The sequence below is a fragment of the Actinia tenebrosa genome, unplaced genomic scaffold (genome assembly GCF_029948245.1).
Source record: "Actinia tenebrosa isolate PJP-AT-01 unplaced genomic scaffold, QUT_ActTen_1.0 PGA_scaffold3__52_contigs__length_22856419, whole genome shotgun sequence".
NCBI classification, from domain to species: Eukaryota; Metazoa; Cnidaria; class Anthozoa; order Actiniaria; family Actiniidae; genus Actinia; species Actinia tenebrosa.
In genome coordinates, this window is record NW_028292580.1 from 6238287 (window position 1) to 6266053 (window position 27767).

Below are 27767 nucleotides of genomic sequence, written 5' to 3' on the forward strand. Positions count from 1 at the left end.
CCAGAAATGAATGGGCCAATCACAGTATTGTTCTTGGAAGTTGGTTGTCGGATTACAGTTTTTTAACACCTCAGTATCTTGCTTCAAACAACAGGCAACAGGGAAAGGTCACTTTTTGACGTGTTACTACTCATATATTTTTAAATATAAGAAGATTGTAATAGAAGTTTTGTTGGTCAAGCGTTGTCTCAATAGTTTTAAAGATTCATGAAGATTAAAATTGAATATTAATTTCATATGATTTATTTTTAAAGTAATAGTTCTCTCGACGGCGGTTTGAAGGTGACCGAATATTTATAGATTTTTACCCATGGTCCGACGCGGGTTGTGTATGACCTCGGCACCCGAGTCGTATTCTCCCCGTTGTGCGATGGCCGTGCCAGGAGCTGCTGGAATGCCAGAGTGAATGTTCAAAGTCTTTTCTGCGCAGTAAGCAATCTACCTAAAGTCTTCAAATAATGGTAGGCAAAAACATAAATAAATTTATTCAAGTTTAACCCGAAACGAAACCTAAGTATTATCGTATCGCTCGTTTAACATTGATACGAAATATAATATACAAAATGTCTACGCACTCGAGTTGCTTTAGCTCACGTTCATCTAAACAAGAGAAATCTCTTTCACTTTCTTGTTTACAACCATGGTGGCTTTGAAGTTCCAAACAAAGTTATATCTTTTTCACTTACCTATTTACAACTATGTTTGTTGAAGTGCGACCTTGGAAGTAATTTCAAAGACGGTGAATCAATATATATATATATATACAGGGATATTTTAGGCTGAATTACGTATTTGTAATTAATTTTTTAGGGGAATGGGGTAAAAGAATTCTAACTTAGTCTAAGATCTCACTTTAGATCTTTAGATATAGTATATATAATGGGCGAGCGCGCGAATATAGATATACTAGAATTGATCTCAAAATTCCTATTCATATATCAAATCGCACGAGAGTACAATTTGGAATTTAATAGGTATCAGTAAAGTTTTCAAATGAGTTCTTGTGAGTGGATATGGACTTTCAAAGCGTTACGAGTATCTATTGGTTCCTAAATTATAAAGGTAACTAACAACAAACATGCATACATACATACATACATACATAGTGGGCGTGTTGTATCAGATATACAACCACGAGGGGTATCCGAGTGATTGTATATCTGATACAACACGGACGCGACACGTCGGACACGTCTAGGTTAGTTCCTTTGTGTTTCACTGAAATTTTCAACATTAATGTGAATTTGGCCACGAAAATTCAATTTAAAGTTTATGCAATGAACACAGTTTTGTATCAGATTTACAACACTCTTCACGGTCGTGAATTCCGTTGTATTTTGCCATGAATTATTAATGAGTTTGATAAACATACTTACCTACCTACCTATCTACATACATGTACATAAAATATATAATAATTTACAATCCATTAAAACTATATACATATATTATAATTATCAGATTTACATACGAAAACTTAATCAAGAAAAAAACTGCTAAGTAATAAAGCAATATAATTATGTTTGTTTATGCTTTCACTTTATTAGATTAATTCTCATAACAAATTTGACTCCTGGACAGAGGTTATTCTTGAGATTCTGTACATCAATCTCATAACACAAAATAGTTTCATGTATTTACTCTATGCCGGATGGCAAAGACACATCACAACGTCAACTGTCCATAATCGTCAGGTGGACGTCCCCTTTCTAATAAGCCACTAGTGCAAAACCTTAAAGGCCTGGTACTCGCTAGTGGCAAACATATAAGTAAATGGGGATATGGTACAGTTTAAACCATCAGGTGTTTAAAATGAAAAAAAAAAATCAGTATCAGTATCAGTAAAAGTATGTTATATATGTTGCGTATGCTTCCTGTCTACAATGTTTTTGAACTTTAACATTGACTGACTGTTTTTGATGAGGACATGTAACTGGGATAACTTATTTCCATTCTATTTACTAATATGTTTACTGTGCACCTTTTTTTAAGCAGAAGATCTTAAGTTGAATACATTCAAAATCCAACCATACTAAGGTGGGTGGAAATCATAATATAACAATGGATGAACTTGTTGATTTTAAATGCTGTTATACTAAAAATTTTTAATGTTTTAAACTTTCAACAAGGGGATCGCTGACTTTCAACAAGGGGATCGCTGACTTGCAACAAGGGGATCGCTGACTTTCAACAAGGGGATCGCTGACTTGCAACAAGGGGATCGCTGACTTGCAACAAGGGGATCGCTGACTTGCAACAAGGGGATCGCTGACTTGCAACTCAGAGGTCTAGCCTTCCTACTAAAATACAATTGTAATGACCTTGCATATGAAGGTGTAGGTCATTACAAATGCATCTTGTTGGGAAGGCTAGAACTCTGAGTTGTGGGTAGGCTAGAACTCTGCGTTGTGGGTAAGCTTGAACTCTGCGTTGTGGGAAGGCTTGAACTCTGAGTTGTGGGTAGGCTAGAACTCTGAGTTGTGGGAAGGCTAGAACTCAGAGTTGTGGGAAGGCTTGAACTCTGAGTTGTGGGAAGGCTTGAACTCTGAGTTGTGGGAAGGCTTGAACTTTGAGTTGTGGGAAGGCTTGAACTTTGAGTTGTGGGAAGGCTTGAACTCTGAGTTGTGGGAAGGCTTGAACTCTGAGTTGTGGGAAGGCTTGAACTTTGAGTTGTGGGAAGGCTTGAACTTTGAGTTGTGGGAAGGCTTGAACTCTGAGTTGTGGGTAGGCTAGAACTCTGAGTTGTGGGAAGGCTTGAACTCTGCGTTATGGGCAGGCTATAACTCTGAGTTGTGGGAAGGCTATAACTCTGAATTTTTTGAGTTGTGGAAGTTTGACTTTCTTCGTATTTAGAAAGGCATACTTCCACTTGAATTTTGTTTTTGATTACAGGACAGGAAATAAATAATACATCAACAGAGCTAACGTGTGATGAAGTGTCGTTGAATCCAAAAAGCGCATAATAATACATAAATTATGGATCACTCAAGGATTCTGGTCATCGAGTCCCGTTTTCAAAAACGTGTCTCGATTTTTAAAACGAGTCACGTTTTTTAAAGGGAGACACGTTTTCACTTCGAAACACGTTTTTGAAAAGTCAGGGAGTTTACGAGACACGATTTTCCGATTTTTGGACCTCTCGGAATTTTGGAATTTTCCTTTTTTTTTTTTTTTTTTTTCATTTTTCGGATCCCCTTTTTCTTTTTCTTGATCAAGTAGATTCTCAAAAACCTCAAAACTTTTAAAACTTTATTCCGTATATGTACCCCTCATTGATTAAAAGAAACAATTATAAAGAAAATTTAAAAAACTTAGAACTTTTGAACATCTATAAATGATTATCACTCATTGATTAAACAAAGCATTCTTACAAAAGAGAGGCTGAGATTTTATGAGTTTTCATTCATTATGATTATCATCGTTGATCGTTTCCTGTTCCCTTACCCTCCTTTTCCTGTTCCCTTCTTTTCCTTTCCTTTTCCCTTCTTTTCCTTTCCTGTTCCCTTTCTTTTTCCTTTCCCTTTCCCTTCTTTTCCTTTCCTTTTCCCATGCCCTGACTTAAATCAGCCCAGAGATTGTTTCAGGATTCTATGTGTGAGTTAGCCATGCCCTGACTTAGTTCAGCCAAGAGGTTGTTCCAGGGTTCAATTTGATATCTTATGAAATTTCAGTATGTTTATCACTCGCATCATTGATTAAACGAATCTATTTTCAAGGATAACTGAGAACTCATAACCTTTTTGCATAATTAATGTATAATTTTATTAAGTTTATGTAGAAGTTTATCATTGATTTATACAAACAATTATTAAAAAAAGACCTGAGAATGAAAATTAAATAATTCACTAAATCGCAATGCTGAAATGGATTCGGATTTTAAAGAACTCCCTTTCTTTATGTCGTTACTAATGGTATTTGTGATTTCCCCTTCTCTTCAAAAAGGTAAGTTCTAAGCTGCCAACAAGTACTTCATTCAAAATAGACCCCCCCCCAAAAAAAGCTTTACCAGCTGGTTTTTAAACAGTTAAATTTTTTTAACTTTTGATTACATTTTCCTTTATTAGTTATTTATTGCTTCATTTTTTTCAATTTCTCTGCCATTCTTCTTATCTTCCTTCTACTCAATGTCCCATCCGCTTTCATGTTATTTAACTTCTCTTCCATTCTCTTTCTCCTTTCTTCATCTTCCTGCTTTCTGCTTTCTTCCTCTCTCTGCTTTCTGCTTTTTTCCTCTTTCTGCTTTCTCCTTTCTTCCCCTTGCTGCTTTCTCCTTTCTTCTTCTTGGTGCTTTCTCCTTTCTTCTTCTTCCTGCTTTCCCCTTTCTTCTTCTTGGTGCTTTCTCCTTTTTTCTTCTTCCTGCTTTCTCCTTTCTTCTTCTTCCTGCTTTCCCCTTTCTTCTTCTTCCTGCTTTCCCCTTTCTTCTTCTTGCTGCTTTCTCCTTTTCTCTACTTCTTCTTTCTTTCTTTTTTCTTTTTTTTCTTTCTTCCTCTTTTCTTTCTCTTCAACCTTCTTCCTCTTCTCTTGCTCTTCTTTCTTTCTCTTTGCTTTCTCTTCTTTCTTTCGTTTTTCTTTGTCCTCTTTCCTCTTCCTTTTCAGCTCCTCTTCCGCCTTTCTCCTGACCACCATTTGCCTTCTTTTTATGTTATTCCTAATAGTTATTTCTGCTTCCTGTTCTTTGCTTTGGTGGTCTGAAACATCATTGAATGAATATTGATATAATTATTAGGTTTGTTATTATTAAATCAATATATTAACGGTATCTCTCTTCTTTACTGAAAAGAAGTATATATAGGGCATAATGTTTTTCAATTTCTAACCATGTTTCATTCCCTTGATAATTGGTTTATTTGTTTCCCATAAAGCTTGCTCAATAGGATTCATTTATATGAATCAATATAAGCAAAGAATCGATCCCTGGACTCTCAACCCTTGTACATCACCTCCTTTTCGAAGGTGTTCTTCAAAGACAATCCATCCCAGATACAGAGGGGTCATTGCTCCCAAGCATTCCAACCTCTTTCAACCAGAACTAATGAACAATGAAGCTCGCATCACATACACACTTAAACACCCTATATATTTTCCCTGGCAATATATTTTACCTTTATCATCTTCAATGATAATGGTGGAGTCATCCCCTTTCTCGTCGTAACTCCCACTTCCCTTGAAAAATACCTGGAACGAAAAGAAATAAATGGGAAGTAACTAGGTTTTAAATTGTAATTTAATTTCAAAGTTTTAAATTTTGTACCACTCTAGGGAGCCTGGCACTTTTTAAACCTTTGAAATTAAACCTAAAAATAGCATATATTACATTGCTTTACAATAATAATATTGATAATATTAATAATATATATATCAATATATTATTATTATTATCATATGTCACCCTCATTCTTTGCCAATTAGCAGAACATCCTAGTACCCAAAACCCCTGGATTAAATATTAGCAACTTTCTTTTCAGACATGATCAATTCTGGACTACTGACTACTAATCTACCTACCACCCTCCTTTTCAGACGTGATGCGCACTTGTGGACAAGTGCACATCCCATCGTCAACTCCGGGTGGACTACAGCCTACTAATATACCACCCTCCTTTTCAGACGTGATGCGCACTTGTGGGCAAGTGGACATCCCATCGTCAACTCCGGGTGGACTACAGGCTACTGACCTAGCACCCTCCGTTTCAGACGTGATGCGCACTTGTGGACAAGTGCACATCCCATCGTCAACTCCGGGTGGACTACAGGCTACTAATCTACCACCCTCCTTCTCAGACATGCTCTAAAAGGGTATAACAAAGCTTTCTGTTATGGAAAACCTTGATACTTTGTAAGCACATGATGTACTTACCTCAGTTTCGGTGAAGTCTGGCACATGTTGTGGCTGGCAAAAGGAATAATAATAATAATGTTAATTATGCAAAGGTGAAATAATGTACAGAACAAATATAGAAAATAACATAGTTAAAGTTGTTATTGTGATTGTTGTTTTATTTCAGATTAAAATTACTTTTCTTTAAAATTTATTATTGTTTTAATGCCTAATTATAGAACCCCTATAGTGAACAGAAACCTGATTTTGATTGATTACATATGGTATAGTCCACCCGAGTGTACTGTTTTACTGGACATAGTCAATTGTATTGATTTCATAAATCTATATGATAAGTCATATGGGTAAGTTACTTACATCTTTTGCCATATTGTTTGTGTATTTCAACCTACAAGAGATGGTGTGGGACATAGAATTAAAGAACCCGAGAAGGTGATCATGGTATTATTACTACTAGTAATTTAACAGTAGGAATCAATGAATATTTAACTCACAAATTGATGAAGTGTTTTTTTTTTATTTTTTAATTTTTTCTTTCTTGTTGACATCTGCAAGTATATAAAACAAATGTTCACACATCAAGTTAAAAGAGCAGACATTTAAAATGAGATAATATATCCTAGCAGAAATGTAAGTTAATTATATGTGAAGTTATATTTTGGTGCATTTATCACAACAAAATAATTTTAAACAAAAGAACAGACCAATTTTTGAAAATGCATCTACAGCATCGGTAATGTATATAAAGCTACAGTGAATTGGGCTGTTACATGTATTACAAATCAGTACCTTCTCTAACCACAGTACCTTGCTCATGAAATACAATAGTTTGGTTCAATACTGGTATATGTACCTATTATTTGCATACAATTTTGTCGAAATGGTTTGCAAATCAATACTAGAATTCTTATTTTAGTAAACAGACAACTTACCAACTGGTTTAGAATGAGTAATTGAATCGTCACTGCTGAATCCTGCAATATTGAAACAGTATATAATAAATATACATGCATGCATTTCACATTACGTAAAGATTAATAGTGCTACACCACAGTGTATTTGACAAATGCTGTACGCAAATAAAAGTATGTGCAAGGATATGAGGCAAAGAAATAAATATGATGCAACCAAATTTCCTTAGTGTAACTCCCCCCCCCCCCCCTAATCAATTATCTAATGGCATGGTCCATACTTAAACATGTCACCTGTTCAACAAAATATACGTGCTTACCAATTTCAACCTGATTATCATCTGAGTCGTTGTCTCCCGTTTCATTATCATAGTCATCATCTGTAGAAAAATTCATATTCATATAAACTGATTATAAAAAGCAACTTGTATAGAAAGTTTTTTTTGTTTATAGTTCATTCAACAAAATTTCATTAAAAAATGTTTTTGGCCTGCATAAAAAACAGTTCTAACTGCTTGAAAATTTTATTTATGTTTTTTGAGTTTAAAATGATAGAAAATATTTGTTTTGGCCGTGTTGCCATAGCGACTTAATTCGGTACTAATTAACGCTATAATAAATATTGTACTCCTGTCGACCAATCAGAGTTGAGTAACTTTGTTGAGCGTACCATAAATCGAGTAATCCAAGCAGCAATATATCTAATTTCGACATATTGTACACACATCATTTTAAAAGATTATTATATTGTGAACCATAATTGATTTTAGAAATGTCATTTGCTATGCTATATTTCAAAAATCAAGGTTATGCATGTAGCTGAAAAATATCGATATTGGACTTACAAACTTCTGCAACAGCCCTTTTTCTATTGCTTTGGACATCTAAAAATATAAAGCATTATCTATTATTATAAACAACAATATGGGTGGGTAACAATTTCATTACATCAAAGTAATTATTTTTATTTTCTACGTACACCATTCATATAAATAATATACTTACACGAAGTCGTGCTTCTTGGACTTTTGCACTGGATTGAAGAAGATGAACCTGGAAAATATGCAAAAACCAATAACAGTTAAGAATAGACAATACAAAGTAAAATTATCAATAAAGCACAGAATAAGAAATCAAAATTAAAAATCAGTATAAAGTTAATCATATATAGCAGGCTACTATAGAGACTAATGTGCGAGGAAACTAGTCACATGATCTTTGAACATCGTTTTTGTTTCCGAATACTTTCCGACCACTGTCCGAACTTTTATGTCCTCAAGAGGGCTAGCATCGGCTAGCATTGGTATCTAATACTACCAGCCGAGAGCGCGCATTGAAAGTAATAACCTTTTTGCTGCTGGTGAAGCTGGAATGTTTAAAAATATATAAAGTTATTTTTAAGTGTTGTTTCCGAGTTTGTTGGGTTTTTTTTTTTTGGCTTTTTTTTCCCCTGTCAGCTACCTTTACAAGCAATTGTAATTTTCTTTTATAAAGAATTAAATAATTATCTTATTTTCTGATGCAAAAAATAGCAGCTATACCAAAAGTAAAGGACTGTATATGTTCTGTTTTAGGGTGTCCCAATATTGTGCTGCGCAAAACTATTAATTCTGCTATACATATACCACATGATCATATGTTCGCATTTAACATTGTTTTTTCTAACCCGCTTCTAAGCATAGAAGGGCCTTTGTATACGATAATGTATGATATGTAATATATATTCGCATAATATAACAATATATCAATGTTTACCTTGCTTAACTAAAATAAAAAATCTCTTTGACTTCGAGCCTTTACATCGCTCCAGCAGTTGTTTAACGCTGGGGACTCCTTCAGCGATTTTTTCGAAGGAGCTCCCCCTGCTTGTTGATCTATACGTTCTCAATCTAAAAAAAAGAAGCAAATACAATTGTTAGTCAATTGTTAATAACGCCTCTTTAAAAAAAATCGATGGAATAACTGGAATTGACTTACTGATTCTTTACGATGCCGTTAAGGCAAGGAAAGGAAGCTACAAGCTGATCCAACAACATGTCCTCTGACCATGCTTTGTGAATACGAAGCTTCCTTACCCTGCCTTTACGCTCGAGATTCTTGAAATCAGAACCCCTTGGAACACATCTGAGTTTTTCGTTTGTTACGATGAACTCTTTTAGGATTGCTCTTCCCGTGTTTGCAGATGGACTACGCGGAGCACGTGCTTCTTCGTCAGTGGATTCCATTTTGAATGAGGATAATCATGAGTTTATACTGTTAATAAAGTATCCAGTTGGCACGCATTCCAGTATTTCCTGAATCATATGACTGTCATTTCTATGCCATTTGCTGGTTGATGTAATGCAGGCCCGCATTCCAGCTATTATATAAAAACAATGGTGATTTCCGAGTCAGTAAACATCGGAAGGAGCGAGTTCGCACTCCTCTAGTTCGCTTATGGGTTCGGGTTGCAGTTTATTTATAAGCAAGGCTCGTTTCGTCTATTTCATCTTTTTGAAAATACTATAATAGTATTATTAAACATGATAATATCTTTTAATTCTTGTAATCCTTTACATAGTTTTTTTTTTTTTTGGTTTTATTTTTTCTTTCTTGCATGCTCAAACTGTTGGATAGTACTAGACTAATTATAACTATGTTGTTGACGTCAACTAAAATAGTAAAAGCGCGCCAAATAACGGTCATGCTAATCCGGGGGTTGTTTTACCAGAGAATGAGTGAAAAGACATTCATTTGTATCATCGTTTCTTCCCCTGTTCTCAGTATAGCAGTTTACTCATAGTTCCAAATTTATGTGACGTCAGCTAAAATAGTAAATAGCTTATCTAATTTAGGCGACGTACACTATTCAACAGTTTGACTGAATTCCCTCTAATTAGGGAAAACCGTAAAAGATGTTTAATTTTATGCATCCGGTTACCTGTCAAATCAAAAGCACTAACACAAGTATTAGCAAACTCATAACGTTTTGGAAGTTTGTATGGTGAATACCGCGTTTAACATCTCCTGCAGTAACAAAACAAAAAAAATTTAAACCGTAATGGAAATGGACAATATTTGCCCCTTTTTTAAAACAAGCGAAGAAAAACACACCATAATGTAAGTACCTTATTCAGCTGGTTATAAATACTATAATAGCACGCTATTCAAAATAAATTCCTTCAGCATACAATATTTAAGCTCGGTATGTTCTGCTTGCAAGCAATACGAGTAGACGGCCTTTTGTTTGTTGCTTACGGCAAACATAAAATGTCCGTTTCAAGGCCTTTGAGATATAATTCAAATTAGTGAAAATGACTCGGGTTTATTTAAACACTATAAAGCGTGGGAAAACATTCCTGAGCAGAACGATGTTCGATGAAAATCGTATTGGTGAGCAAACCGGAAAAATGCCATTTATGAAGCTATCCTAGAAGTTTAATATACATGTATGCCTATCCCAGAACATCCATACATATTGATTTTATATAATTTCAGGTGTTTTCCTATGGAGCACATGACATATTGCGACAGCAGAGTAAGAAAATGTGATGTACCGTTTTGTGCCTTCCTCGGCAATAAGAGGGAAATGGTTGCCCACCACGAAGAAGACGTTGGCAATCACAATGCATTATTAACAAAGGCACATCGTCAATTAATTGCTGAACGACGTTAAAAACAAGGTATATAAAATACTATGTTGCCTGTCTGTCTTATTATATCATTTAATTAGGCTAAATTGGTATTTATATGTTTGGATTTAAGCCAAAAGAAGCCGGTAAAGAGTACGCAAAAGAGGTCGTATGCGTGTGGTCGAAATCTTGGAAGATAGATAATTTCCAATCCCACGCCAGACGCGCCAGCTCCCAGGGACTGATCCCGCTAACAAGCGGGAACTTTAGGAAAAATGGCCATGTATGGAGGTTGGTCTTCTTTACAGATGAAAGTGAGATCTACCTCCAGCTTGTGTCTTCGGAAGGACAACCTCAATACTTAAAAGCAACGTAAGTGACCTTTGTATGGCCGTCCTTATGTTTTTTATTTATATTTATTATTATTCTTTTGTTGGATGGGGTCGGCCAATAAGCATCAACATCCTTACTGTAAAAACATTTCTTCAGCCCACATAAAAACGAGTGAATTTCCGAATACGTGCCAAAGAATAAAAAACCCCGAGCTCAAATTACTCTCAAACCGAAAATTAATCTCAAATTATTCAGCATGCCTTTTCAAAAAGTCAAACATTTTCTTTTTCATTTCAGGATAGCTGTTGAAGATTATGGTTATTCTTTCCCATCAGTGATTTTGTACGAGCATGAGATGGTTGGCGGGAGACTCAATGATTTTACAAAGTGTCTCGAGTTGGATGTTAATGTCGTAGTCACTAGCTACGAATACCGGAAGCAGGTGAGCTGATTATAAAGGAATCAGGAATTAAATTTGTATAACGACATTTTCAATACACGGTATTTATATTTTAAAAAACCAACTGGATGTTTTTAGAAAAAGGTGTTTTTTTAATACTTTGAAAACTTCACCTTCTTTTGATTGATTGCAATTGTCATTTCAATATGGTAAGCTTAAGCAGGGCGTAATTCGATACGACAATGCTATTTATCAATTAAATAAATAGCTTTACAGTGAAGGAGGGGGGAACGTAAAACAACCTTTTGAGTTATTATTGTAAGAGTAGGGGATTGTCTCCCGGTTCAAAAGTCATATCCCAACTTGGACATGATTGTAAGCCGCACGGCTGCTACTAGCGCCTTCATATGCAGCCTGTAAAGTCCTACACTGGGCATTGCTGTAAACCGTATTGAGACGTTGTATAAGTGCACTATACAAGTACCTCCTATTCTTATTCTTATTCTTATTATTAAAACTTGTGAAGTCATAAGTGTACCAAAAGTGTTTTTTTTTTTTGTTTGGTCGTAGGAGACGGATAATGCCTGCGAACCGGTGCAACTCGAAGAACCATCTAAAAATGGCCATATAAGGTAAGCTAAATATCAGAGTACTACGCGATAATGTTATATAAGAGATTTATAGCAACACTTTTTGTTTGCTTTATTCACAGAAACGACAAAGTACCCGCTGCAATAGAGATGACCTCTGTAATAAATAGAGTTATCGATAAAATAGAAAGAGAGGGAACCGGCATGAAGGAAGTACTTAAAAGAGCCGAAGAAGTGACCAGAAATTTGCCCAGAGAATTTGGAAGGGGAGGAAAAGTCGGGCTTAATGCTCTAAAGGGTCTGGATGTGTCGATGAGGAAGGTGTTTGAAGCTCGTATTCATGCACCACAATCCCTCGGCGACGAGGTAGACGATATCGTCCAAGATCGATATTTGACTCCAAACATAAAAACCCAACTTGATCAGCTGTATAGGGGATATGATGATTCAAACGACACTGGTTTGAACCTACACGTGTTGGGTAATATGCAGCAATATATAAGTGGCTCTATTATTATGCTTCTCAAGGGTGACGTTCAACTTTGTTCAATGTGACTTCACTTTAATGTTGTTCACAAAATATAAAAACCCAACTTGATCAGCTGTATACTATGAGCAGATGTGACAATTCAAACGACACTGGTTTGAATCTAAGCTTGTTGGGGAACATGCAGCAATACATTAGTGGCTATATAACTAATCTTGTAAGGGTGTCATTTAGCACTGTTTCAATGTGACTTCCCTTAAATGTTTTTCCAGGCCTCCTTGAGACTTGTCTCGGAGGCCGACAAAGTCAAATGGTGTACCTTTTACGGTAGGTTGGTTCGAATCCAACATGACTTCCAATGAGACAGTCTTGCAGGTGCAGTGTTGATTCGCTGATGCTTTTCCTTAATTTTTTTTTTTTTTTTCTCCTTACCCAAATACTGGAATGAAAATGGGAGCGAAAGTTATTAAAAATGAAATCAAAACAATGATCATCAAAAGTTTGGAACTCTTATGTTTCGAAAGAGGGAAATAAATAAATTTAAAAAATCGACATTCCGATGGGAACCTCTACGGCATCGATCTTCCGTTTTCATATAAACAGTTGCCGTTCATAAGGATAAATTGCAAGGCAATGGGAGTGCTTGTGTCGCTTCGAGGTTTTCGAATCCAATGATGTAAAAATGGAGTGTTTATATAAATGTTTGTAAGACTCGTTTTCATAATTCATAGCGGTAAAAAAAATGTAATTCACTATGAATTGTGTAGGCAATAATTCCACAGTTTTTTCCGTATGATTTCACTAAATGTATAAGCCAAAAATCATATTTAAGTAAACGCTCGTATTTTTAGACTTATAGTACACTCAACAAAATTACTCGACTCTGATTGGTCGATAGGAGTACAATTATAGCGTTAACTGTACTCCGTAGGAAATAAATAAATAGAAATAAGTTGCTATGGCAACACGGCCAAAACAATTATTTTCTATCATTTTGTACTCAAAAAACATATCAATAAAATCTTAAAGCCGTAAGAACTAATCTTTTTTATGCATTTCAGTTGCGCGATGGACTGAAAATCAGCCACCAAATAGACAATGATGAACGGCGTCACTTCGCATTTTTTACTGAAATATTGTTGATTGAACTATTAAACAAATATCGCACGATCTTCTCGTACAATTTGGAATTAATGTTTTGAAAGTTTTTGTAATTGCACACTCGGGTCCATTAATTCCTAATTGTAAGAGAAGATCGTACGATTTCCTTATAGTTATTATCATTTAATCGACAGGGCTTGTGTAGTATATACAACTTGTGTACTTCCTAAGAACGCGCGAGCGCATTGGTTGTAATTGGAGGTGAATATTTTACGATATTCACCTCTGAATCTCGAAATATTGAGTCGGCAACAAAATGGCTTCTGCCGGCAATCGTTTGCTACAATTTCCGATGAGGAAATCGAAAAAATTAAAGTAATTGCCATTTTTATCAATACTAAAAAGGGAACGATGTATGGCCTAAACGTTTTGCTATACATTTTGCTAAAAGTTTTGCGTGAATTTGTCGCGTGAACTAAAAGTTTCTGTTTGTTCGTTTTTATTTAATTATTGTATATAAAAATAAGTTACTATCTACACAAGTTGGTATATGCTAAAATAATTCGACTCAGGCTCAGTGAATATTTACCTCGTCGCTCATGCATTTATACAAATATCAAATGAGATGCATAATGTAAAATAACCCGCATTTGCAACGCCTAAAACCAGCTGATTTATAATATGTACGATATAATAGACAAGAAAAAAATGTTTTGACAGTCATTGAATAAAACAAACAATAAAGAAAGCGAGTTTTCTGTTTTGTATATCATTAAATATACTGAATAAATTAGATATCTGTATAAACGTATACTTCAACGTTTCTGCAATCGAGTGTATATATATATATACTTTATCACTTAACAGTTCATAGTATTATTTGTAAAGCGCATTTAGAGTCTATAATGCGCTATATAGGAACATATTTATTATTTGTATTATATATATATATATATATATAGTATAGTATAGTATATGAATATGTATATATAGTATAAACGATTCCATAGTCTGTGCACTGCTACGGCAAAGCTACGCGCACCATATGACTTAGTACGATATGGAGATTGTTCTAAAATTACTCCTTGTGTGGCACTCCTTAGCGTACGAGTAGGTTGGTGTATTTTGAGAATATCTGTTATATAGGATGGAGCGAAACCGTATATAGCTTTGTATGTGACCGTTAAAAGCTTGAATTCAATTATTTTATTTACTAAAAAATATATAAGGTAATAAAAGCTTAATTAAATTAAGACTGTAATGATACATTACGAACTCTTTTAGTGAACAAACGAAAAAGAAAATTATATTCTTAGGAGGGGGGTGGGGGTGGGGAGAGTGGGTTGGAGTGCAGGACAAAATGCCTGTGATACAATAAATAAATAAAAAATAAATAAAAGATGATCGAGAATATTTTACAAAATGGCTTTCATGATCATGATCTCTTTTTTATGAAATGGTTCCAGTTGCTATAGTTATCTAAAACACGGCATAAAAAGTATGTTAAAAACATTCTTCTCGTGTGCATAGTTTAACATTGCATGAGTATCAACTCATACTCTTTATATAACGGTAGTGAGATATCGATATAATTAAACTCTCCATGAAGTATGGTATTAAAATCATGAACGATGAATCAAAATAGGTCAATGCTAAACATTTCATACAGTTTGTGGTGCTTAACTATTTAATACATGAAACCAGTAATGATGAAAAGGTAAATTATACATCGTGAAAAAGATGAAAAAACTTATTGACGTTTCGGACGCTATTCCTTCGTCGGAGTAACACATGAAGATGTAAAACAATTTATTAAAATACAAATTTTAACGAGCCAAAAGGAACTTGAATTCATATATGTAAGCAAAATAACTTTTCTTGAGACTCCCTAAATATCACTTTCAAGAACACCCTATTTTTTTGCTGAAAATAATTCGGTACCTCCCATTTTGTCTTCCGAACCCCCTCCCCCCCCCTCACCGACTAAAATTATGGCCGGTCCCTAACGGCAATGCTGACATACACTTATTTCAAAAAAACATGATCATCGTAAAAGGCGATAGGCCATTATTCCGAGACGGACATGGTTTATTTTTCGACTACAAAGAATAACATTGAATCATAAGACGAAACAAAAGTCATTCCAGCTATTCTTGGAACATGGAACCTTGTGCCCAATACCAGTAACCAATACTGGTTTTTCTTGTTGATTCTAAGGAGTGCCTACCCCCCAAACCCCCCCCCCCCCCTCTCACCCCCCGAGTTAATTAAAACCAAATCCTGGATCCCCCTTGGACTGAACGTATGTGAAATGTTTCTACCCATATTCCTTTTTGGTCCCAGCTTTGTAGTTTTTCAGGTATGACTCAGTTAATTGAAAAAATCCAATATCTATATATCTCAACAACAACAAACAAGACCCTTGTCTACCATTGTTATAACCATCACGATGAATGTATTAAAAAGAAATATACTGAACGACATGTTGAGTGTATGACGTCACAGAGCCTATAGAAACTCGTAAAAATATAACACTTCCATTGGAATATAAAGAAAAAAACTTTAACCACTGATTATTAGACCCTTAAAGATTTTCCATTGAAGTTTCAGCCAAATTAAAATTAAGAATTAATGGTACTGTTTCACGAGGGACGGGGTTAACTTTGGTAACGTCTGCACCCATGAAATCCGCCCCCTTCATTCCGTTTGGAGGCAGAGGCTGCATCGTCCAATGCGACGAAAGGAAATTTAAATACAAACCGAAGGTGAAATGAATATACTATTCGTGTATTTATACATTTGCAACTTGTAGATAAATTGCCGTAATAAGCTTTGTGAAACTGGCGTTTCGGACGTTAGTCCTTCGTCGGAGTAAGAAAAAAGAAAGGATGAGAAGTGGGTGAATAAACACTAGGGTGGGAAATAAAGTGATCAATATGAAACAAAAAGGAAACAAAAAAGGATCGAAAAAACAACAAATGATAAATGGACAGCGAGGCATGACTTATTACAAGCGAAGCGTTCATTCATCCCAAGGGGACGGATGGTGCCGTGTAAGTGAATAAGACTCATTTCTAAAGTTTTGCGGGATTTTTTATTGTTCTTCAGCAGGGACTGATAGAGTGTGGGGAATGTCATTTTTTCCACAAAAAAAAAAGTGAAAAAATTACAAGGCTGAAAAAATAAACTAATCTTTACGACGAAATATACGTTATATACAGTGTTTTGAAATGTCAGTACTATCAAACAATTGCACTGAAGACATTCAAAAAAATTGTAATGGATACTTAACACACGTAACTGTTTATGTGTCTGTCCGTTCTTCTGATTATGGACATATTTTTATTGCATTTTTTAAAATTGGCAATGAATGATCTTCTCTGAAGCCATAAAATGTTTACGCTGTTCGTTTTTTCTTTTAAGACTGGTGAAACATTGGATGATCATTTTGTCGAGTTGTGTCCACTGAAGCAATATTATGAAGTGATCGTTAGTATTTATGATAATGATAGTGCATTTATATAGCGCATAACCAAATGAATGCTCCATGCGCTATAATAACAACAATAAATAATAATAATAAAAAACTAATGATAACCAAAAATAAAAAAAGTTTTTAAACAGATGAGTTTTAAGTTGCTACTTAAATTCAAGGACAGTTTGACAGAAAAAAAGTGAAAAAAGTACAAGGCTGAAAAAATTAACTAATCTTTACGACGAAATATACGTTATGTACAGTGTCTTGCAGGTTTGTAGGAAGTGATCATACTCTTTATGTAGTTTGGAAACTGATGGCGAAGAGCTTTAAAAGTGAGCAATAAGATCTTGTATTTTATACGTTCTGATACAGGTAGCCAGTAAAGATTCTTTAAAATTGGAGTGATCTATGATAGTGTTTTCTGGAGAGTGTTAGCAGTCGGGTGGCAGCATTCTGAATAGATCGGACCTTGTCAATGGAACATTTAGGAAGACCAAACAAAAGAGAGTTAGAATTGTCAATTTTCGATGTTATGAAAGCATGAATCAGTTTCTCAGTGGCTTGTAGTGAAAGAAAGAAATCTTCGTATTCTGGAAATATTCTTGAAGTGGTAAAAAGCAGACTTTGATAGTTGTTTGATGAGGAGCCATGGAAAGAGTTGAGACAAACATTACACCAATGTTTCTTGTAAGGGATGACGGAGAAATAATATCAGAACCAATTGGAGATTGGAGGAAAGGATATTTGATTGTTGAATTTTAAATAGAAGCAAAGACGTTCAGTTTTATCTTTGTTCAGTTTCATCTTGATGATCCAATGATTGACATCCAATTATCAACATCCACAAGAGTGACAGTTGTTTACTCTTTGCAGGCGATTAATTGCATGTCATAAGTATTGTTGTTAGCAGATAATGTTGTATATATTTGTGTATCATCAGCATAAAAACGAAAACGCATTTCATGCTGTTTGAAAATACTAGAAACTCGGCGAGGTGTATGACAGGTAAAGAATAGGCCCAAGCACTGATCTCTGGGGTAGACCTAAGTCTAGACTCTTTTTAAATGATGACACACTATCAATGTTGATAAGTCATAAACAATAATGCCAGTCGAAGCTTTTTTTAGGTATTCTATGAAGTACTCGGTCAATCGAACGCAAAAGAGCAAAATTGTCAGTACCAGCTTCAGTAGTTCATTTTAGCTTCAGAAATAAGGTTTTTAACAAGATTACATTGTTCCACATACATTTCACGATCAATAGTTAAACCAGAGCGTCGTGTGACTTAAAAAAACTTTTTTTTAAAACTCTAATAAGTCCTCAAAACAAGGAGGAAAAAGAAAGAGAGAAAGGGTAAGAATGAAAAAGGAGATGGATGAAAGAGAGGAAAAGGAAAGGGAAAAGAAAAAGAAAAGAAAGAAAGCAGAAAAAAAGAAGTGGAGAACAGGAGAGGAAAGCTAAACGTGTGAATAACAATCAATATACTCAAAAAAAAATATATATATATATAGAAACTTTATTGCTCTTTATGTTCGTCATACATAAAGTTAAAGGTTATTTTATAAATAGAGAAAGGTTACTATGTAGACGAGGTTAGGTTTTCGTTTTCTCCCAGTATTTTGCTGCCATTTTGTAGGTTAAGAGCATTTTACATGCATTTTAGGACTAATAATATCTATAACAAATAAATATGAGTAAATAAGTAAGTAACTATAAGTAACTACTATTAGGGAAATATTCTACATTATGTGTCAAGTGAAGTTAATAAAGAAAATAACAATGTTGTTTGAGTTGTTTAGACCTTTCCTGGTTTAGTAGAAAAATTTTAAATAGTATTCTTACGTGTTTTGAGATCAATGGGAATACTATTCCACATATCTATTGCCATATTTATTCGTTCGTCCGTTCGTTTGTTAGTTCGTTCATAAATCTCGTGTTTGTCGGGAAAGCCTAATGACCCACTTACACTCGTTTCTGAAATAATATGTAAAAAAAGATAAAATATTCAAATAAGGGAAAATAGGTCCTCCATAATTTACGTCAAAAACGGGCCAAAATAATGGAAATATTTAATTTTACTTTCTATATGATATTATATAAAGATTATATATATATATAATAAAATATATGCGTCCGTATATGCTTTCGTATACAGCTGTATGACTTTTTTCAAATAGCGTATGTATTTTTTATTTTTATTTATTTTTCCTTCTTTAGTTTCATTTATATCTGTTTTGTTTACCCTCCCTCGATCGGGATCGTATCTCGTATCTCTCGATTCTATTATTGACAGATCGACTCGTTCATGAAAATCGAGACACGTTTTGAAAATCGAGACTCGTTTTGAAAACGGGACTCGATGACCAGAATCCTTGAGAGATCCTAAATTATGTATTGTTGGTAGGCTTTGGGAAGGTACTTTTGTAGTCTTTTAAATTGGTACGCAATTTATGCTAAAATGCCAAATATAATTTCCAACTGCTATGCAAAAATTTCTAAAGTTTATTCATTTACATGCCATTATCTGCTAAGGTTAAATTATGGGGGGAAATTGAATTCAGTTAACAAGAAAAAAAAAACTAAAATAATAATGCTAAAAGGGTAAAATATAGACTGTTAAGAAATGAAAAAAAGTTATTGACGTTTCGGATGCTATTCCTTAGTCAGAGTAAAAGAAAAGGATGTGGTAGAAAGGAGTGTTTATAAGATAGAATAAGACAAAAGAAACAATTGAGAACAAGGTAGACAACAAAACAAAAACAAATATCAAAAATACAAAAGAATGGGTATTAGTTGAAAGGAAAGCGTTCATTAATCCCGTTGGGACTAAGAGTGCCTTGTGACTTTTTCTTCTTCTAGGGAATCCTGCACCAACAATGAAGACAGCTTTAATTCACATTTATTTTATTCAGTAAAGTTCAAAAGCATGTATAGTTTAAACAATTTTTTTATGTCTGAAACTGTAGTTAAAAATAAAAAAATGGAAATTATCAATTTTTGTTTAATATCTGAAGCGTCATGTAATATTTATAAAAGTGATATGTAACAAAATATGAAAAATAAAAGAGAGTTACATATAAATATGGATAGTCTGACTCGTGTTTGTCTGAATCGTGTATAAATGTAAAGAAAGAAAACGGAATTATAAAATGCATCTTATATATATGTATAAAGGAATTTGAGTTTTTCTTGGTTTCGTTTATGATTTTCATTCTTTTTCTTTCAAGCTTCATTTGCTAATTGTTTTTAGACCTAGTTGAATGTATTCCAGCTAGGTGATTTAATTTCTTTATCTGCATAAAGTGATATACATATAGTCCGAACATCATAGACTCGGGTAATCGAAACAGTTGCGGTTTACAAAGCATTCGAGAGAGCAACTATTTATGAAAAAATTATAAAAAACATCAAAGACAGCTTGGAATGGGTACGGCACGCGCTTCATATGTCATACCAAACTTTCGCTGATGCATCTACGACGCTCGATCATTCGAACGACGCACGTTCACCCTACACGACGCTCGTTCACTCAACATCGTCCGGACCGGACATGAGCCATACGGATACGACGCTCGTTCAATGAATCGTACACGATTTGATAAACGAGCGTCGTATCCGTATGGACGTGCGTCGTTTACCAGAAACAATGAATGATCCCTCGATTAAAGCCCCTCGATTGAATCGAGACTCGTTTTTGGGAATCGAGACATGTCGTTAGAGATCGAGACTCGTTCTTGGAAATCGAGACACGTTTTGAAAATCGAGACTCGTTTTGAAAATCGAGACTCGAAGACCAGTATCCTTGAGAGATCCCTTGATAATAGTACTTATGCTCTCTTTTCAATTGAATTTTATCATTTGAATACTCCAAAAAGTCGGTGTCACTCCAACTTTCCATAACAGTGGATTCACGTATACTATAAGGACACTTGATCTCAAGCACAGCTTGTCCACAACATGAACATGACATAAACCCATCTGGGCTTGCACCAATGTATGGTTTATCTTTAACAACATATAAGCCAGTTTTTGACAGTTTGCAATTTGTGTGGTTTGCAAGACCAACAGCATGAAGTTCTCGCATTGCTGTATCTTCATTGTCCTTGCCCCATCTAATAGGAGGAACATGGTCCAGATTCTCTGAACCATGAACAAGATTGGACAATAAAGGAGTTGTTTTGGGCTTCAAATCTCCTCTATTTCTTGTAAGTGCATCTACTTTAGTGCATACATCTTTCATGTTGGAAGCAGTTATCCTCCCCTTTCTGTGTTCTTTCCACAGGTAAGAGGATGACTGTCCTTTTGTTTCTCTTTCAATTTGAGAAACATCCTCATCAGTCAATGATAAGCTCTCCATAAAGCCTGACATCTTGTCTTGGTCACTTATTTCTACTTGAATGCCATTACAATAATCCTTGACAAGATTGGACATGCACAAATTCCTCTTTGGTTGACTGTGGCGATCTGATTCCACACTTTTAAAAATCTGCGCATTTGGGGCTACATTTTTAAGGCCATCTACAAATCCTTTCTTCTTCTCTTCACTGATGTCTCGTTGGCCTTCCTTCCTTGGATCAAAATTCTTCCATGCTCTGCTTATGATTCCTTCAGAATCTCCAGACTGGGGTTTTGAAGCCTTGTCTCTTCTCAAGTTCAAGTCCATGATTTTACAAGGCTCAACATCTTTGCGAGTTGACTGATTCCAACTGCATGGAACTGAGGTACATGCAGGATTGTTGTAGCCACACTGAACTGCATGGTTGACTTTGTATAGCAAAGCAATCATGTGGTTACATGTTGCACTTGTGCCTGCTATACAAGTACACCAGCCACACACAATAGCTCCATCACTTTTTACCGCAACCCAAGCTTCATGAGGATCTTGTCTTATCCTCTGAGATGGAGTGACTTTGCTCTTGAGGACACATATATCATCATTATTCTTCGAATAATACACAGTGTCAACAAAGTTGCTTTTCCAGTATGAGAAGGCCTTTTCATCTTTGTATTTTCCTATGTATGTGGCATCGAACTCTTTGTGTAATAGAATAAAAGAAAAGATTTTACCAAGGTCAACTGATGGCCATTTGGTCATGTCATCTAGCCATTGGATGTCACTGGCGCTGGGATCCTTGATGGTGTATTTTGTTAGTCGACTCTGGTATTCGCTCTTTATGCTTTCAAACTGCTGCTCGGCGGATAGCTTGATCGGTAGTTTAAACTCATAGGCTGAAAAAACTCTAGCAATCAACTCTATCTTTTTACCAGTGACCGAAACACCTCTGATGTTTAGGTAATCCTTTAGCGATCCTAAAGGTAAATCTAAGAAGTCTTCATATGTGTAGTTCGTTTCCATCTAAAAAATATACAAATTTAAAATGTCAAATCACCAAAAAATATGGTTGCATCTTATAAATAACAATAAGATAGGAAGATATTAGAAATTAGCGGCTTTTTAGTCCGTATAAGTATCAGTTATGATACGCCTTACACGAAGCCATCAAAAGAACACTCCTGGCATACGACCACGCAGTCGAAGCCCTGACAAACATTGGCTAATATTAAGCTAAATAACGCCTTCTGAAGCTAGATATTCACGCTACAATTATGTTATAGTCTTACCTTTCAGATCCTGGAAGGGTTTTTCTATACATAAAGTTTGAAACTGTAAAAAAGAGAATTTTTGAAGAGGTGTCACGTCACGCTCGAGAAATTTACAAGAAATGTATGGAGCTTAGTAGCCTGGCCTTGTTATTCCTTGCCTACTCGTCAAAATGGCGGGGAAAACCGTCACTCCAACTATTCCACCACGATACAACTTATAATGGTAACTTAGTTTAGCGAGTTCACTTCGCTTTCTCACAAAAGCAAACAAACAAAAAACAAACGAAAAACCAGGAAATTTGAAAATTTGGATAAGTTTTAAACTGAAAAAACATCGAACCTAGTATAAAATATAGGCTTTTTTCTTCGCAAACTGAAACTTGACAAGATGAGCGAGATAATTCATGAGATAATGTATTTTACGCGACAACAAACCGGAAATGGACAGATTAACATACGATACACACCTGGCATGCACTCCTATATGACATAAAAAGACGGTTTTTTTACCTTCAAAATTAATAAATTGTCTAGGAAGTATTTAACTTCATTGTACTGTTTTTACAGTAAACCATTGTGTTGCGTTTACGTATATACTGACTGCGTTTTCGGGAGGTCGCAGGTTCTGATACCCGCCGACTGGGCCTTTCTAGATCTGTAAATGGTTAGACCTCGTGGCTCGGACGACAACGTAATGGCGTACCTAAACTGTGGACTTAAAGCCCTGGCCGTGACCACCCTCGATTGCCTATATCTCGTACTAGCTACCTCAATCATCTCATTGTAAAGCGCCTTTGAACGTATATGGAAAAGTGCGCTAAAATTAATATAAATCCATTATCACTGATCATTATCCTCATCATGTAGGTTTCCTGAGCTCAATCTAACTTTATTCGGGAAACGCGCAGCATACGCAACGCTCTGATCTTGGAATGCCATGAAAACAAGCTTTTCCTGTATTGACAATATGGGTATAACTAGTTTGCGATCGGTGCTTTGAACTACTAACATCTGCAGGGCTGTGGCATTGTTTGTGGGATCTTGAACAAATTCAAAACTGTTCACCTTCTCAAGTATGCGGATCATTGCAAGATTCAGTCTTGGACATATACACTGCTCCAAACATGAAAGCATATGGGTACAGGGAAATTGATATTGAAAGAAAAATTCAATTTGCCCGATTTTGAGGGATCCAGGAACGGAGTCTTGAAAAAGTATCGTGTAACTGTTTCTTGAAGTGACTCTTTTGTATGAAACTGAATGATAAATGGATTCACGCAATTTAGTTCTCTTGAAATATCGGTGCCGAAATTGGAGCAAAGCCCAAGTTTGCACCTAAGTCATTTATTTGTTTATGGTTTAGATTCATGTTCAATGGACTACCGAAGGCGAATATGTCTTTCTCGATCATGATTTCTTTTGCAACATGTGACGATATTGTCAAAGACTTATAGAATTCGTTTTCCTTAGATTGTGGTGTAAGCTGCGAAGCAAGAGCAGGCAAATACTGATTTATTGCAACAGCGGACACTATCTGGAGGTCAACATTTTGTGTTCCATGAAAATAATGAAGTGAGATGCCATTATATTTTTTGAATGGAAATCATCTTAAATCATCGGCTAAGTGCAAGAGAGAATGAACGTTGATAGTTTCTTTACTTTGGGAATAATGTGGGAAAACAGGAGTCAAAAATGTTTGAGTAATTTGTTGGCACTGCGAGTCCCATACTTGATTTTTTATCCCAAACTCATACGCATAGCGTAAGGTAAAGACTAGATAAATAGATAAATAACTTAGTAAATGTGATTTTAACAAATAGGAAAAACTACGAAACATTAAACTGCAAAACGATAAGAAATATATGGAAACGAATAACTTACATTTGTGTATGAAGGGACGAACTGCGAGCACCAACTAAGTATTTGCATAGAGGGCGTATATAAGGCGTACAAAAGATCCTAAGGAACAAGACTAACAATGACGAAAATACTTAGAATGAAACGAGTGAAACAAAAGCTATAGAACACTTATAAACAAATCTAAGACAAAGAAAACTACACTAAAAACTCATTATCGGCTTTTCAGATCTAACACAATTGGTGTGCATGGTTGATTTGATCATAACTTATGCTCTCTAAGTATTAATTAAACTGACAACCATTATAAAAAAGATTAGATGCCATGCCATTGAAAAATAGTGTTATAAAAATATACTGTTTCACGAACACTATAGCAGACATGCATTCAAACATTAAAAACCTATAAAATGATTATCCAACAACTTTAAAGTTGAGATCCAATTTTCCCCCAAACCAATGGGTATAAAGAGCAAACAAGAGTGCAAACACTATACCTGTATCTGTGTTGTGAATACTATACAATTACACTGCAGTATTAATATATAGAGCGATATATATCTTTAAGAAATGAAATAAGTCATTAAAGTTGAAAGCCAGTTTTCAACCCCACAATGGTTTTGTTGTTATCTACACTTTGAACTAAATATTACATTGTAGCTATACCAAACAAGGCCAACCAGACAAATTTTCATACAATGAGTATCAGGAGTGAACGAATAGCATTTCAAACTCCAAAGCTATTCAAGATCCCCACAGCCTCAAAAATTTTATTTGTGATTCCCTCTTGAATTTTTTTATATTTTTTATTTAAACATATTTATCATAACATTTGCCCCAAAAGCAACGAGACTTAACAAGGGGGCTTACGTCTATTTTACAATATAAATAATAAATAGCAAAAGCGGAAATTAGAAAATAAGTACAATAAATACACAATAAATACGAACTAAAATTAGTACAACAATCTTATAATGAGATAACAATAGGGGAAAAAAAACTATGTAGCATCAAAGTCGGATTGAAAACGATTAGTAGCTAGAATATATTTTTGAACTTCAGAAAATAGTTTATAATTACTTTTTAAGTCTAATTCCTTAAAGCCATAAAGTAAACAATTTAATTTTTGCTTTTTTGAGAACAAATTTGTCCACAATGATCCACAAATCTGTGCAATTGAGGTAAGAAAAGAAGAACGTTGAGCAGCGAATCGAGGACATACAAAGAAAAAGTGCATTACTGTTTCATTCGAAGTCCCACAAACACATTTCGGAGAAGGCGAACAATTGATACGAAACAAATACTCATTTAAAGCACACGCTTCTAGTCTAAGCCGGGTGTGTAGAATAGACGCTGTTCTGGAAAAGGAATAATCAAATAATTTGTTATATTTTGGGGAAAAGAATTTGTCACAAATCTCGTTTTTAAAAGTTTGCAAAGATCCTATATTCCTAGGTTGTAGATCCAAAGAATTCCATAATTTAACAACCGACGGAAAAAAAGACTGTGCAAAACGTTCTGTCCTACAAGGAAAAAGACAGAAATTAGAATTTGATCTGAGAGCGCGTTTTGATTGCTGATAAACTGTGGAAGGAAGTAACTCGGAAAGATAGAGAGGGGTCGCATTTGACACAATTTTATAAAAATGTACAAGTTTATACATACATACATACATACATAGTTTATTCAAATCGCAAATAAATTATTGACAAATAGTAAAATACAAGTAAGAGCAGAGGCTAGCAAAAAGCGATACAAATAAGACAACAAAGCACAATAATAGGCGACTTGAAAGGAAGTTATGAGGTTATCCCTATGTGAAAACTCCCAAGAAAAACAACAAAACATGACAAAAATGCATTATAAAGAAAGACCCTAAGCAGCGTAATTAGCGAAAAATGCTCTATAAATGAAGTATAAGTATATGAATATGTACTAAATAAAGGAGAGACAAGCTCTCCGCCACCCTGAGCCCCACCCCCGCACGCGCACCCACCAGACAGATTATGAAGTCTGTCCGCCTGGTGAGCGCACGCGCGAGAAACCCAGAGCAACAGAGAACCCGTCTCCTCCTTAATCTAGACTCTACTAAAAAATATACTAATCGATGTGTACTGCAATATGTAAACATTAAACACCTAAGTGAGATTTCAATTTCTGCTTAAATGATCTAAACCCATCGGTTTCAACAATGTCTTTAGGTAGATCGTTCCACATATTAACAACTCTGACGAAAAAGGAGTATTTGTAGCAGTTAACTCTGGCTGCTTTAACATAAAGTTTGTAGGAATGATTAGCTCTGGTAGACGTAACTTTCGTAAATTCAAAAAAGTCACGGAAATTTAGAATACCTAAACCGAAAACTATTTTGTAACATTCAACTAGAGTTAGGTAGTCCCTGCGGGTCGAGAGAGTAGGCCACTTCAATATTTTACGTCTTTCTTCGTATGTCATTTCCCCTCTAGTTTGTCGAAGTGCTAGTCTGGAAGCTCTTCTTTGTACTTTTTCCAATGCAGTTATGTCTTTCACCAGGTGTGGACACCAAACGGGTGACGCATATTCAAGGATTGGTCTTACAAGCGCGATATATAGCATCGAAAAGACTGTGGTATTGGCGGTGCCAACAGTTCGTAAAATAGTCCCTAGGACTTTGTTAGCTTTATTTACGGTGATGCCAATGTGTTCACCCCAGGATAGATTATTGGAGATAGTAACACCAAGATCTTTGAAACTATTAACGTCCTTTAAAGTCTCCCCTAAGATGTACTTCGGTTTGGACTTGTCGCGCAAGTGGGTTATACGCATAGATTCACATTTATCATTATTAAAGCGTAACTGCCATGTGCATGCCCATTCTCTAAGATGGTCTAGATCGTGTTGAAGAGCTAGTGTGTCTAGAACAGGGTCAATAAGCTGCCTGTAAATCTTGGTGTCGTCCGCGTACAGTTTCACATTAGAGGAAATGCGATCTGTGATATCGTTAATGTATAGCAAGAAGAGGATGGGACCTACGATTGTACCCTGAGGTGTTCCAGATACCACTGGAAGCCAGTTTGAACAAGTTCCTCTTATAACCACACGTTGGTGTCGATTAGAGAGAAAATTTCTGAACCATAGAAGTAAGCTCCCACATATTCCGTACATGTTTAGTTTTAAGAGCAAGCGCTTGTGTGGCACGCTGTCAAAGGCTTTCGCCAGGTCGAGGAAGATTACGTGTGTAGGGATAGAAGAATTTCTTGACTTCGCCCAATCATTAACAGTAGATAGCAGTTGAGTTACAGTAGATCTTCCTTGAAGGTAACCAAACTGGTTGTCGTTTAATACGTTTAATTCACGCCAGAATTCAATAACATTGTTTTTGATAATTTTTTCACCAATTTTACATACAATAGATGTGAGTGAGATTGGGCGGTAATTTTCCCTAAGGTGTTTAGAACCTTTCTTGTGGATTGGCGTAACGTCCGCTATTTTCCAGTCGTTAGATAGAGTACCAGATGTAAATGATTTGTTTAACAGTACTGTTATGGAAGGTGCCAGCATCAATGCGAACTCTTTC

At 35.3% G+C, this 27767-nt stretch overlaps 2 protein-coding genes and 3 long non-coding RNA genes across 6 annotated transcripts in view; 3 read left to right on the forward strand and 2 right to left on the reverse strand.

The window, feature by feature from the left end:
- The window catches only part of LOC116292729 (uncharacterized), a 53022-nt gene extending 29534 nt beyond the window's left edge, over positions 1 to 23488 (reverse strand). The window contains exons 1-3 of the mRNA XM_089035177.1: positions 23420 to 23488; positions 20545 to 22106; positions 10604 to 10611 (exon numbers count right to left, since the gene is read on the reverse strand). Of these exons, the coding sequence (XP_088891303.1) occupies positions 10604 to 10611; positions 20545 to 22106; positions 23420 to 23488 (1639 nt within the window). The remainder of the gene's footprint in view (positions 1 to 10603; positions 10612 to 20544; positions 22107 to 23419) is intronic.
- The window catches only part of LOC148908305 (uncharacterized), a 188228-nt gene that overhangs the window by 73195 nt on the left and 87266 nt on the right, over positions 1 to 27767 (forward strand). The gene's annotated exons all lie outside the window — the stretch shown is intronic.
- Positions 330 to 2979, forward strand: LOC148908314 (uncharacterized). The gene is made up of 3 exons (XR_016120765.1): positions 330 to 461; positions 1996 to 2037; positions 2893 to 2979. It is a non-coding gene; the product is annotated as an uncharacterized LOC148908314 (long non-coding RNA).
- Positions 3809 to 6223, reverse strand: LOC148908315 (uncharacterized). The gene is made up of 5 exons (XM_089035179.1): positions 6197 to 6223; positions 5858 to 5890; positions 5103 to 5175; positions 4450 to 4688; positions 3809 to 3820 (listed from the first exon to the last, which is right to left on the reverse strand). Exons 1-5 carry the CDS (start codon positions 6206 to 6208, stop codon positions 3809 to 3811), a joined length of 369 nt encoding a protein of 122 aa, XP_088891305.1. The 5' UTR covers positions 6209 to 6223.
- On the forward strand, positions 19134 to 19831 carry LOC148908316 (uncharacterized). 2 transcript variants are annotated; one of them, XR_016120790.1, is made up of 2 exons: positions 19134 to 19165; positions 19610 to 19831. It is a non-coding gene; the product is annotated as an uncharacterized LOC148908316 (long non-coding RNA). The 2 variants fall into 2 exon arrangements; XR_016120791.1 differs by having other exon boundaries at positions 19135 to 19189.

Bases quoted from the DNA above. Each gene is read 5' to 3' on its own strand.
- LOC148908315 (XM_089035179.1), bottom strand. The intron at 5,176-5,857 runs GTAAGTACATCA...TTTTCGTTCCAG, and splicing joins CAGACTTCACCGAAACTGAG to GTATTTTTCAAGGGAAGTGG. The intron at 4,689-5,102 runs GTAAAATATATT...ATGATGTTTCAG, and splicing joins TATCATTGAAGATGATAAAG to ACCACCAAAGCAAAGAACAG.